The following is a 13,409-nucleotide window of genomic DNA, read 5'->3' as shown; positions in this document are numbered from 1 at the left end:
TCTGTCTTTGTTGTTGCAGTTTTTCATTGATTCTATTGTGTTTCTTTGTAGTTACCATTAATGCCTTTAAGAAACTGAATCTCAGGGTAGTATATGGTGACATATACACTTTGATAATAAATTTACTTTGAAACCCACAGTTACAGGGAGAACATACAAACTCATTACAGATGGCACAGATTTGAAATCTGAACTCCATCTATAATAGTATTACGCTAACTGCTATGCTACTGTGGCGGAACATTTAATTTGAAGAATCATATTTTGGATCCTATTGAATAACAGGGCAGGCTTTTCTATTTCTTGATGTTTAATGATCTTGTAAACTTTTTCTATTTTGTGTTCCATTCAGATGAGAGCTGCTGCAGGTAACATGCAAATCAAAACAAAGACAAATACTTTCCAGATTATTTTATTGGGTTTAATTATTAATCTATGGCATAAGCAAGATAAAATAAAGCTGTCACTTGGATGAACTTATTAATGCATGTAACAGTTTGCAGGTCAGCACATACATAAGGTATGTTAAGCTTGTGCTGCTTACATTAATGGTCACACAGAATCAGACAATATTCAGTAAGGTCCAATAATGTTCTTTATAGGTTGCATATCACAAAACAAATTGACACATAATTTATCACTCTTCAAAATAACAAAAAAGCTCATCAACTAAATGACTTAACCTTGTGTTTGAACATCAATATATTTGGTGATTTTAATAGACTCAAGGAATGTAGATCAATGAAACACCAATCAAAATTAGACATAATACAGTACTTTGTTCTTGTATTCTACACACAGAAAAAAATTGCTTGATCCATGTAGATTTATATTAGCACTTAAATAGATCAACAATAACCAAATCAATTGTGCACTGGTAATTTTAAAAAAAGGCTGGATTATACAAGAGCAGCGAACACCTGTATTATTTGTGGTCAGTTTTTCAAACTTCCTGTAAAACAGCTTCATAAATTTACATTCCTCAAAATTAAGGAAAAAGTGCTAGAAAATTAAATTATAAAGTACATTGCTTTTGTTATGCATTGTGGTTACCTATCCTTCTCAGTACTGTACATATGGCATTCAACATTATACAGAAACATTCACTAAAGTGGCATTTTTAACTCAGTCACAATTTTCTTTGTTCATCAATATTTTACCTGTACATTATTAATGTTACAAATAAGTGAACCTGCATTTTGAACATTTTAAATCACACGTTAGGGAAACACATCCTTCAACCACAGTCAGAAACTCACTTTGATTTAATGATCATAAAAAGGCAAGTTTCTCTTCCTAATCCTTCCCCCTCAGCAAATACACATGAACACAAATGTGTGCATACACAGACATAAGATTAAATTAATTCAAATAATTGTAATTTACATTTTGTGTCTAAGCTCACAAGTCTCTCCCTTGCTAATGGAAAACTTTGTTTCTTCAAAATGGAAATGGATGTAGTACAGTATCTGACCAAAGAATAATCGAGGCATAAAGTTCTATAAATTCATCTTAACTTGGAATGAATGCCAAGAGGAATTCTTTACTGTATAATCTCCACTCAAGTTACACTGACTGAAAAGTATAGTATAAAACTATTTACATTTTCCCCTTAAAAATAACACTTAACAGCTTACAATGTTCAATTAGAGTTTTAAGAGTTAAACAATAACCCACTAAAGGTAAACTTGTTAACCAGATTTTTCCTAAATCACCAGCTGAGAAATCATGTTCTTAGTTATGACTAGTCTTTGACACTCGTTTCTTTTTCCAACGCCTCACATTTAAAGACAGTTAGGTCACAAGGGTGACTATTTTGTTAATGACAAAGTACAAATGTACTATAACAATTGATCCATTTAATGGATTGATTTGATGCCGAATGATGCTTTCTTTAGATACCAATGATACACTTCACAAATACGTGTCCTGTTCGGTTCCCTCTGAACTGAGGCTCTGTTCAGACTGCTGGAGTTGAGAATCCTTTTTTAGCATTGATTGCTTTATCTCCTCTGCGATATCTACTGGTTGTGCACCATGTTGTTCGTCTTTCAAAATTCTTTTGGTCTCATCAGGAGCAGATCCATTTGCTACTGATTCTGTTTTCCCCATCTTTTTCTCCAGTTTCTTCTTTTCCTTCTTTTGCTCTTTTGTACTTTTCTTGTCCTTCTTTGAATTGCTGCTTGAATCTGAAGATGGAGAGACAGGTGGTGATTGTATCACAATGGAGGGCGTCTGCACCAAGGCTTTATGGGAATGTGGTTCTGCCTCGTTGATGGCTTTGGCACCATGTAGCCTCGGGGGTGGATGACACTTAAGATCACCATGTGTGTCCTTCCATTTCTTTAACTGAATTAAATGTTCTTTTTCAATTTCCCTTTCTGTGACAGGAAGATCAATTACCTGTTAAAATACAGTAAAGGTATTTTATTAGTCTTTGAACTGATGAAAATATTGGGAACTCTGGCTCCACAACCCGATCTGGTGTCTATTTTCATTTTTTTTCTTTATATTATGCTGGGACCAGTTAGGCCCATTCTGGTTTTCAAGTCATTAAAGTGGAATCATATCTGCCAGCTGATGTAGTTACAAATGATGTTTATGGCACCATGTTAAAGGAAATCATTTCTGACCAGTATTCCGGCTTACATCATCCCTTAAATCAGTATCACTAACTTACTGTCACTTTTCTGTTTGCATACAAATTCTTTCCCACATTTCTGATGTTAAAATAGCTATTTAAATTTAAAAATTATTTCAAGAGCTTACTTGTGACATATGTAGTACAGATATTTTCTTTCGTGAAAAAGACAGCTAGGAAAATACCAAGGATGTAGTCAAATAGCAAGCAGATGCCATAAATTACAGATATGGATTATTTGTGGGAAGAGAGACAAATTAGTTAGAAGTTTTTGAGCTCGTGAAAAGATTTGTTAGAGTGGGAGAAGAGACATGCGGTGTGTGGGGAAGGAGAGAATAATTTAACAAGTTTGAGATTCGGGGTATATCTTTCCGTGAAGACAGGTTTAAATTGAGGTCATTAACTTTGACACATCTAAAGGGGGGGAGGGAACAGTATATTGGGGTTAATTGGAGGAGGGTAAATAGTGTGGGGTAATTGTGTTTAACAGCATGTGTTGTAAACACTAGACAGTTTTTAAATTTCATTACAGTTGATGAACACTGGACTTCTCTGTTCATAGTCATTATTCCAAGGGTAGACACAAATCAAACTTATCCTTTTTGCAATGTGTTACTTTTCATGTATAGCAAATTTTAAATAATACTTTCTTTTTTGTAAATACTGCAGTAATGCAATAGTCACCTTGACCACTATGCAAAAGAATGCAAGGCAAATTGCCAGAGTAGGCTAGAAAGTGAGGGGTTGTTATTAACACACATTGCCCAACTGGGAATAGAATAATAGATAACACCTAGTGTGCCATATTCAGTGTCCACAGTGTGGACACTGTCCTCTACATCAGAGAACCCATCACGCGAACCACCTATACTCAGTCCCCAGTGCTGATCATAAGCTTCCTCTTGCATGCCTCTTTCATTCTCAATTACTCCAACCTGTCTATCTGAGGTCACTTCCACTGGCATAGTAAGGTCCACAAACTAAAAGATCAACATTTCACCCCATTTCTTTAAAGCATGAGTTCCCAATCTAAGGTCCACAGATTCCTTGTTTAATGGTATTGGTCCATGGTTTTAAAAAGGTTGGGAATCCTGCTTTAAAATGTCTTGCTAATGGTCAGTATACATGTTCACCATTGTCTGATCTGTCTTAGGCTATCTCTTTTTAAGTTTTGTCTTGCACCTCATTCCACCTCCCAGCTTTGCTTTGAAAACTGTAAACCCTTCATCCTCTCCTCAGTTCTGGCGAAGAGTAACTGACCCAAAGGTTTGACTTATTTATCTTTCCACAAACGTGTGACTGGCTGAATTCTGCTTTTGTTTCAGAATGATTTTTTTTTTAGTTCAAAATTGGTGACATCAAGACAAAATATATTATCCTAAAGCCCACAAGGATGTCAAAATGCAAACAGACAAAAAGTGAACCTGGGCTTCTTAACAAAAATTCAAGCTGTCTACAGTGTTCCATCTCTTAAAGTTGGTCATCTTTTTTTTAAGCCAACCACATCTTAGATTTCCATTAGACTCCAGATGGCTGTGGTATGTGCTGGAAGGAAGCCATTGAAACAGCCAAGGCTCCAGACATTTCCATACTGCTACAGTGTGTACTGCATAAAAAGGTTATATTGCGTAATGGATAAATGTAATGAATAAATAGAATGGTTATTCTAATAGCTACCATATGACAAGTAGGTAAAAGAGTCAACATTTAGGTCAAAGTAGTAAATCCAACTGCTTTCTATGAGGAGAAAATGTGCTTATCCATACAGAGGCAAATTCAAAAAGCTAACTGTTAACTGCAGATCTCTAATCTGATTAGCTTTCAAAAATAATTTAAATTATGACCTCAGTGTTGGAAAGACTTAGCTCTGATCCATCACAAAAGAAGTTCACAGTATTGAGAGTAAATAGGAGTTAGATACAAAAAAAGGGGGGAAAGTACCAAGGGTGTTGCCTTCATTCCTTGTCACATGAGCACAGATTTTAGAGCTGAATTTTAAGTTATGATAATAATTTCTGGAATAACACTGCTTCCCAGAAAGGAAGCTGGCAAATTCAAGGTTACCAGACCTCCTAACAAGTTGTCCACTATTGTTCAGTCTTCTGGGGATGCTTGCCAACTGGATTGAGCTTTTTTCTTTGGTTGCAGTCAATCTGAACAAGCTTTTCAAGCAAGATCCAAAATCTTACCAGAGTGAAAGTATATGCTGAACATGGCAACAGGCTTTGATGATGATCGTAAACATATATTCTGCAAGCAAAACTAAAACTTCCCATTCCTTGTCAGAAAAAAAAAGAATCCCACTGTGCATAAACATTAGCTGCCATGTCTCTAACATTACAAAAAGTAATTTTTAGAAATACAGAATGATCCTTCAAAATTCTTCACTGGCTTCAAGACATTTTGGGATATCCTGAGGCTGAGAAAACTTAAAAAAAAACACATGAGCAAACCGGGTAGCAACCAGATTAAAAAAACACGACAGATCTGCAGATGCTAGATATCCAGAGCAACACATAAAATGCTGAAGGAACTCAGGTCAGGCAGTATCTATGAAATGAACTAACAGTCGATGTTTCGGGCCAAGATCCTCCAGTCCTGAAGAAGGATCTTGGTCTTAAACGTCAACTGCTGTTTATTCCTTTCCATAGATGCTGCCTGACCTTCTGAGTTTCTCCAGCATTTTGTGTATTACACCAGTTTTCTTCCCAATGTTTCTGTATTCCAGATTGTCAAAGTTATAAAACACAAACAAGCTCATACCACCTGATCCTATGGCTTTGCATGACCCTGATTGGGAGACTAGGCAGGTGCAATACCTTGCCCAAGGGTGACCTGCAGGGTAGTGCAGGGTATCTACCAAACGCCTCCTTTGGTAGATACTCATTCCACCCCACCATCCCTTGGCTTTACCTTTTCCAATAATAGCAAACCCAGGCTCACCTCAACTGAACAGCTTCATTCTGGTGAGTTCAATCTTGACACTCTCTAAGGAATTCATGTCCTTCTGAAATTGTTGTGACCAAAACTGCAGATAGTAATCTAGGTGTAGCCTAAACATTGTCTTATATAACCTCCCTGCCGTTATATTTAATGAACCAACTTTAAAAATGCAAAGAAACTCAATGGCTTCTTCACCACCTTATTTGTGTGGTGCCTCCTGTAGGGACCCTTAGATTGGGAAACTAAGATCTCATTTCCTTAGGCCTCACCATTCACTGTGTATATCTTAGTCTTATCAGTCTTCCCAAAATATATCACTTCAGACTTAGCATGATTAAATTTCATCGGTCGTTTTCTATCCATCTTACCAACTTGGTATCCTTTAGCTTAATACAACATTTCTCATTATTAACACTTGTTCTGTGACCTTACTAATTATACTTCATACATTAACAAACTGGACAGGGTTGTTACCCCAGGTAGTGGCATCAAATCTCAAAAACAACCCTCTACCATTGCCCTGCTACCTTATATTACTAAGCCAATTCTGAAAACAAATTTACCAACTTGCCCATCGGTTTTAAATATTTGGATCAGTCTACCTGTGACACTTTATATCAAAGACCTTACATAAAGACTGTATCAAGCATAATGGTCTCTTCAATATATTTTGTGGCTTTGAATTCACTGCATGTTTTTGACCATCTAGTTTAAGATCAGAATTAGTATTACACTGCACATGACAGGTGCACTAGACCTCTGACCCCACTCCCACTGGTCAAACATTTAGTTCACTATAACAACCACTTAACACTGAGCATGTTAGTTTCCATCCGCTGGCCAAGATTATGACACCTTCATCCCTCTTCTTTCAGAAACATTTTATTAGGATTCTGGATTATTCTCAGCTCTCCCACACACCCACTTTGTGTCTCAGTTCATGTAGCAATGGCTAAAGACTGCTTCAACAATTTCCAAATCACTGTCAGGATGTTGTTGCCAGTTCTTAGTCTGTGAAAAGTTGGGCAAGTGAAGTGCTTACAGAATCTAAATTATGGGTCTCTGTGGAGACAGGACTTGAGCCAATGATACTGTGGATACGGAGGAATCCACAGTTTGATGGTGCTCAGAGAAGGCAGCAACATGAATGGCACAACAAATCTGCAACCAAGCCAATGATGATCAAGTATGCAATTGTGCTTGGATAAATATAAGACTAAGTTCTTCATTATTAAATTAAAAACCTGGCATGCTTTCAAATGCTGAGATTCCACAACTCTGGTGAACCACCATGATGGCCTGACTAGCATTGGAAGAAAATTTGTCTGTAGAAGTACAAGTCAGGGAGTGCAACTTCCTTAGAGTCTGTTAAGACAGCATGATGACCCTGCTGTTTGCTGGAAGAGTTTTAAAAGTAACTAATCACCTTCACTCACTAGTGAATGGACAATACAAATTTGTTGACTACCATGCATCCAAAAAAGGTCACTTTCATTCACTGGGTGTGGAGTTTGTAGACAAAGCCAGCATTTATTGTTCATCCCTAATTACCTCCTAAAAAGAAACTTGTCAGGCCATTCCAAATGTCATTTATGAGTCAAGCAGATGGATGCATTTGGAATTGCATATCAAGGACACTGGGTAAGAAGGGATAGACTTACTTTCCTAAAGGACAGTGAATTAGCTGGACATTACAGCAATCCGATCATTAACTTTATATTGATCTGAAAATGTAAAAGTTACGTGGCTATCAGGATGGGAGGGAGGGAGAGGGTTGTGTGCGGAAAGAACATAAGAACTTCATCACTGTTCTTTTTTTGCTCGGAATTAGTAGATCCTCTATATTTAGCCAGTACTTTGTTTTTTTTTTTAAATGACCAAAGTTGTACATTTCCAGCTTTCTCATTTTTTTTGTGCTTTGACTTCATGTCTGACTCCGTTTGCTATTAACGCAACATTTACTTTAAATTCCTGCACATCTTCTTTCCAGTTTTAAGATATTGCTTGGTCTAATAATCACTTAACAGACACTTCTTGGTGTGTCTTTTCCCCCCAGTAATTGTTGCTATTTTATTCAAATTTGATGAAAATATTAAGCATTTATTCGGCACAAATGCTGGAGAAGCTACTGAGCATTTTGGCCTCAGAATTGCAAAAATTTTTACTTTCATTTTAATCTTTTAGTGTGGTCTTGCAAATCTGTCATCAACCTAACCCCACTCCATTTTAATTTGGGGATGTGATTGATTCATAGCTTGGCGGACAAAGATGAAACTTGTATTTCCATTTTGGATTGCTTGGGCTTCTCAATCCTAGTTTCTATCACGAAATTACTGGGTGTGTCGGTAGTTGGCGAATTTTGTAATGAGACACTACTTTTTGGAATGTTGTAACTCAACTCGTCTGACGTACACACTATGCATTCCTGAACAAATTTGACCAACTAAAGAAATATGTTAGCAGAATCAAAATGGCTGTGTTTACCCAACTGAGGAAATTTTTTAAAAAGCACTCTTCTCAGCAGTCCAATCTCCAAAAATACACAGAACTTCACTCTTACTCAGTCAGAACTAATTCATTAATACACTCCATTATAAATATTTAGAAAACACTTTATATTAAAATTATGATGCCATTATGAGCAATGAGTCCATACAAGAATTGCCAGTGTTTTGAAAACTGAATACTGAATTATCATGGGAGACTTGGCATCACTTGGTAGGGGGGATTTTCTCAGCGCGTTTTGTGGGGTGGAGGGTGAAGGGGATTGATGATCATGTTTCTGGGTCAGTTTGCTGTTTCTCTTTGACTTTCATGGCTTTCTTTGTTCCGTGACTGTCTGGAGAAGAAGAATCTCAGTTGTATACTGCACAAATACTTTGATAATAAATGAAACTTTGAATCTTTAAGAAGAATGAAAAGATGCACTATAATAATTTGCCTTTTTATTTGAAAGACAGGTGATCCATAGAAAGAAAAGTAATGGAATACTTGAGAAGCATAACAGGAGTAAAGTCAGACAAATTTGCAGAAGTGGAAGTTTATAGCTTTGATAACTTCTGACACTTTGTTAAGAGCAAGCTCAAAAAAAAGCACCAAAGTTGCAAGCAGCCTGGTTTATCCTCAGAATTTGCCGGGAACTGAAATGGTGTAGTTGGCTGAGAAAGGATCTGATTGGGATTGAAAACAATGGGTGTGATACCTATTTGGAGAAAGATTCTATTTAGTGCTGAATATCAGACAAACTTCCTGATAAGTTAGAGGAAGGGGAGATTGAGAATGATGATGTGAAAATTGAACTGTCTGGTTACTGTAAACAAAGACAAATGTCAAAAATACAGAATGCAAAACAGAAATAGAAGTGAACCCAGAAAAGATTGTAGAGGCACATGTGCACACATACCAATACCACTAGATATCAATCTATCTATTAGGAACATATTTATCTATTTTATTTTAATTAGATGTATCCTCTTTCAATTTTGAGCATTTTATAATCATGACAGTTTGAGCCGAACAGTTAATTTAAAATAAATTCTGATTAAATTGTGATATTTAATACATAAATCTGCTACTATATACAGTTAATGAAATAACATTACCCTATAACATATTTTTAAATACAAATGAAAATGTACTGAAGGATTATAAATGCTAAGATGCCATGCCCAAAATAATTTGTATCTACATGAACAAATTCTTATTATGGAAGTTATCCCACCACTAATACAAATTTAGGTCTGATGGCATGTAATGAATTAACATGTGATTAATTGTTTATTTCTGTGGTTAACTTGCAAGTAAATCAAAAATAAAACCGATCTGAAACAAAATGCAATGCAACTGTGTAGTTAAGTGGCTTCAGCACTGTAATGGACAACAACAGCTTTCTGAAAGACAGTAACACTTCCCAGAACTTGCTCTACAAGATAGCATTAATTACATTAGCTACATTAAGTCCACTGCAAGAAACCTATCACTATTGTACTTCAAAACAAATTTGGCATCTGTATGGCAACTTCTATAAGATAAAGTACACAAGGATTATTAGAAGCAGGAACAAAACCTATTTTCCCACTGGGGCAAATTTCATCTGCTGGAAGTTGGGACATTCAGCTTTTTAAACTGCAGCGACCTTGGATTTCCACAAGAGAGTGAGATCTATTGAATGGAGATAGCATCAGTCAAACACTGTCAATCTGCCACCTTGACTTTGGTGTTGTTGGTCTAGCAGATTTTCCAGACTACACCATACTTAGAGCAAACAGCTTTTACATAGCATCACTTGTATGTTTGTGTTCAAAAACCAATTGTTTTTGTTGGAGAGTAATAAGCAGTAAGACAATTCAGAACTGTTTTGCTCACTGCAGTTTCAAGCTTTCAGGGTTAGATATGCCATAAACGGTGGGAGTGAAAATGAAACTGTCGTTACACTACTTTAACAAGTTCGGAGCTATGAAAAATTATAAAGTACCGACAATCACCTCAAATGTTACAATGAAAATAAATACTTGGAGGATGCAACTGTCAAAATCATTGTACGAAGGCAGTCCATTATCTGCACAAGCTGCCTGCACTGATTTTGTTCATTTGTAGTCAATCAAAAGAACATGGCAGCATACAGTGGATGAATTCCTCTGCCGATAACTATTAGGAACTAATACAGCTTTTTGATGCTATAATATTATTGGTAGTGTTCTAATTTGCTCTGCGTTTCAGTTAAATACATAACTTGTTACTCCTGTAAATGGTAGATTGTCCTTTTATATCTGTTTAACTATTGCTACGTATCTATGGCTAATTGGGGTAGCCGCTTAATTGGACCAAAATGTCCTGGCCCCAATGTGTCCCAATTAACTAGAATCCACTATTCCTTACTGTAATTTATAGTATTTTTTAATGTTTTGCACCATACTGCTGCCGCAAAAACAAATTTTGCAACACATAAGTGACATTAAACCCTAATTCTGATTAAACAACTCTCAACAAGTGTCCCCCTTTTAAAGATAATCCTCAATTCTATTCCTTTGATCAGGCATTTGGACATTATTCCTAATTCTTCCTTTAACATTTGTCACATTGCTTCCTCCAATATTCATACTGTCTCAAAATGCAAAAACATAATTACAGACACTGAAAATATTCAGGTGGTTATTGATCTGAAACGTGAACTTGGTTTGCTCATCTGTGGTACTGACTAAGCTGCTGAGTAAATCCACCATTTTTTGTTCTTTCTTAAATAGGGTGCCAAATAAGTTTTGTGATATTAGGTATACGACATATTGCTGTAGCATGTGACCAAAGCTGACCAACGTCATTTCGCCATCTCCATAAATTTCAGCAGTTTGATCATCTCTGTCCCCTGAAAACATTCAAAGCAGACTCAAGAACAGGCTGCAACAGATATTGTGACATTCCATTATGTAGCTTTAAGATATCAAGCAGTCGTGATCAGTTTCTTACCTCTCGAACAAGAAAGGCTTCTTGCATATATCTGAGATCAATGCTGCGAAGCTTTTCCATCGTCTCATACTGGCCCTGACATTTCTTCAGTTTGTCTGATGAGCCAAGCGTGTACTTCAGGAGAATAAGACCAACACGAAATATCACCTTTACACCTGGATAAAGCAAAATCAAGGAAAATGGCAATTGGCCGAATTATTCGGATTGTTCCATTGCTGCAGTATATAAGGAACCACCAAATTAAATAAGGAACAGAATTGTTTTCAAACCTGGAACTTTGACCATTCATTTCACTTTCTGCAAGTTACTTCACAATTTAACAACAATGACCACTTCAAGCAGATCTTAAAATAAGAGCATACAGTAAAAAAACTGTAAAACAATGCTTTTAAAGCAAGATGGTGCCCCTGCCTTCAAATCATTAAGAGAAGTGTTTTATTCAACATGATCACAAAGACTTCAAAGTAGTCTGAAAAAAATTGCTGAAAAACTATACAAGAGTAACCTTCACTTGTAAAATACTTACAAAGCAATCATAATTTCAGAACTAAATTCAAAGTCTGTGAATTACCAAAGGAAAACAGGATATGAAAATGTCAGCAAAGAGGAAATGTTTATCGAACAGTGCGCCGCAAGTTTCAAAGTTCTAAATAAGTGATTGATCCAAACTAATTGGCAGGATTTGAAAAATTCCTCCGTGGAAAGTGCTACTTTGTATGGCTTTGGACGATTTTTTTAAAAACTAAAACATATTTGATATTTATAGCGTTGTTTGTAGCTTTTCAAAATGAGACATGGCTACATTTAACATTATCACCCACAATTCTTAGCCAAGTTTAGTGCATTAATCCCACAGTAATGCAATGCAAAATACACTTTAGACTCAGCATAAGAAAATTAATAATGCTTTTTTTTTGCATTGAGACCAATTAAGACCAGTGGCAATTAGAAGCAATTTTGTTTAGGATTCAACAATTTCTACAAATCATCTGAAGACTACATAAGCTCACCTCACTGTGCAGACAAGGTCAATAGCAGCTAAGAGAACATGGATATATGAACATATCTACACGGGAAGCTGAAGTTCTGAATTCTTTGAAGAATTCTGAAACCACATCATTGGAAAGGTGCCAAGCAAAGCAAATGCTTCATAAGGGAGGAGGATAGGTTGGCAGCCAAGCCATTAAAGGCACTCTGGAATTACCGATCTTCTCCTGCCAGGTAGTACTTCAGTAATAGTTGTCAGCTGGCCGATGCTGGTGTTTATATAGCAAACAATACAAAATTATTTTAATTACATACCTTCACAAAAGAACATGTCCCAAATTCTCAGCACAGATGCCCATGGCAAAGTTCTTGAAAAAGCACACATAAACCACTCCGTCATATAGAGGATGGGATCAATTTTGTGCTTGTTAAGGTGCTTATATGCCACTGGTGAAACCTTGCGCAACAAGGCAAAGAAGATTTCCCCATCCAACTGGACCGCTTCCTGAAAAGACACCAACGATGCATGAATTGTTCCACTTCTCTCTGAAAAAGTCTAATGTGGCTCAGCAGCATGTTAAACTATAACTCTAATTGTCTAGACTCTGGGATCCCCGGACCTCTTGCTTAATGGTATTGGTCCATGCAATAAAAAATGGTTGGGAACCCCCAGTCCAGAACTATAATGCCTTTGATGCACTTCAAGAATCTATCATTGTTACATAACCAATCTATAAATACAACACAGATTGTAGTCATCTGAAATTATATCCTCGTAATGGAGCAGATGTAGATACAGAGAGATAACCTGAGCTAGACGCTCCAACTCAAAACATCAAAAACAATTGGTAGAAAAATATATGAAGTGTTAACCATAGAGAAAGTTTACTGGAAAGCCAAAATTGGTGAGAGGCATGGTAGTGTACTCTTTGCCCCAATTCTTAATTTGTTCCAAGACAGTTTCAGTGCCATAATTGGTTTCAGAGATCAAAGGTCAAGGAAAAACAGAATTCCAGCCAGAAACTTCTTGTGAATAGAGTTGGCTTTTTTGGTACCTAATCCAATGAACAACAATATAAAAACAAATCACTTTTCTGTAACTAGCAACTAGATACATTAATATCTGTGGAACTTACAAATATGAGGAACTGTATCTAAGCCGATCTCTTGACAGTTACAGTATATATTTCATCTCATTTATAGAGCTTTAGGTGGCAATCCAGACAGTGTACTAGTTTCACACAAGAGCTTTCTGCACAATGCCACTACTGTATATGACATAATACAATCTAACTGGAAGAATGCTTTTAGCAATAGTGGCTGGAATGCCACTGCCTGAGAGCAAAACTTAGCTCCTTCACAAAGTAAAACAGCA

General features: G+C 36.4%; 1 protein-coding gene across 1 annotated transcript in view; it reads right to left on the bottom strand.

Moving 5' to 3' along the window:
* Positions 1 to 396: 396 nt before the first annotated feature.
* Positions 397 to 13,409, bottom strand: part of tbc1d10ab (TBC1 domain family, member 10Ab) — a 77,891-nt gene continuing 64,878 nt past the window's right edge. Inside the window, exons 7-9 of the mRNA XM_059988123.1 lie at positions 12,350 to 12,539; positions 11,048 to 11,202; positions 397 to 2,403 (exon numbers count right to left, since the gene is read on the bottom strand). Coding sequence (XP_059844106.1) covers positions 1,915 to 2,403; positions 11,048 to 11,202; positions 12,350 to 12,539 — 834 coding nt within the window. The 3' untranslated portion in view covers positions 397 to 1,914. The remainder of the gene's footprint in view (positions 2,404 to 11,047; positions 11,203 to 12,349; positions 12,540 to 13,409) is intronic.

The sequence above is a fragment of the Hypanus sabinus genome, chromosome 13 (genome assembly GCF_030144855.1).
Source record: "Hypanus sabinus isolate sHypSab1 chromosome 13, sHypSab1.hap1, whole genome shotgun sequence".
In the NCBI taxonomy this organism is placed as follows: Eukaryota; Metazoa; Chordata; class Chondrichthyes; order Myliobatiformes; family Dasyatidae; genus Hypanus; species Hypanus sabinus.
The sequence above is the reverse complement of the archived record's forward strand: the minus strand, read 5'-3'. Positions and strand labels throughout refer to the sequence as shown.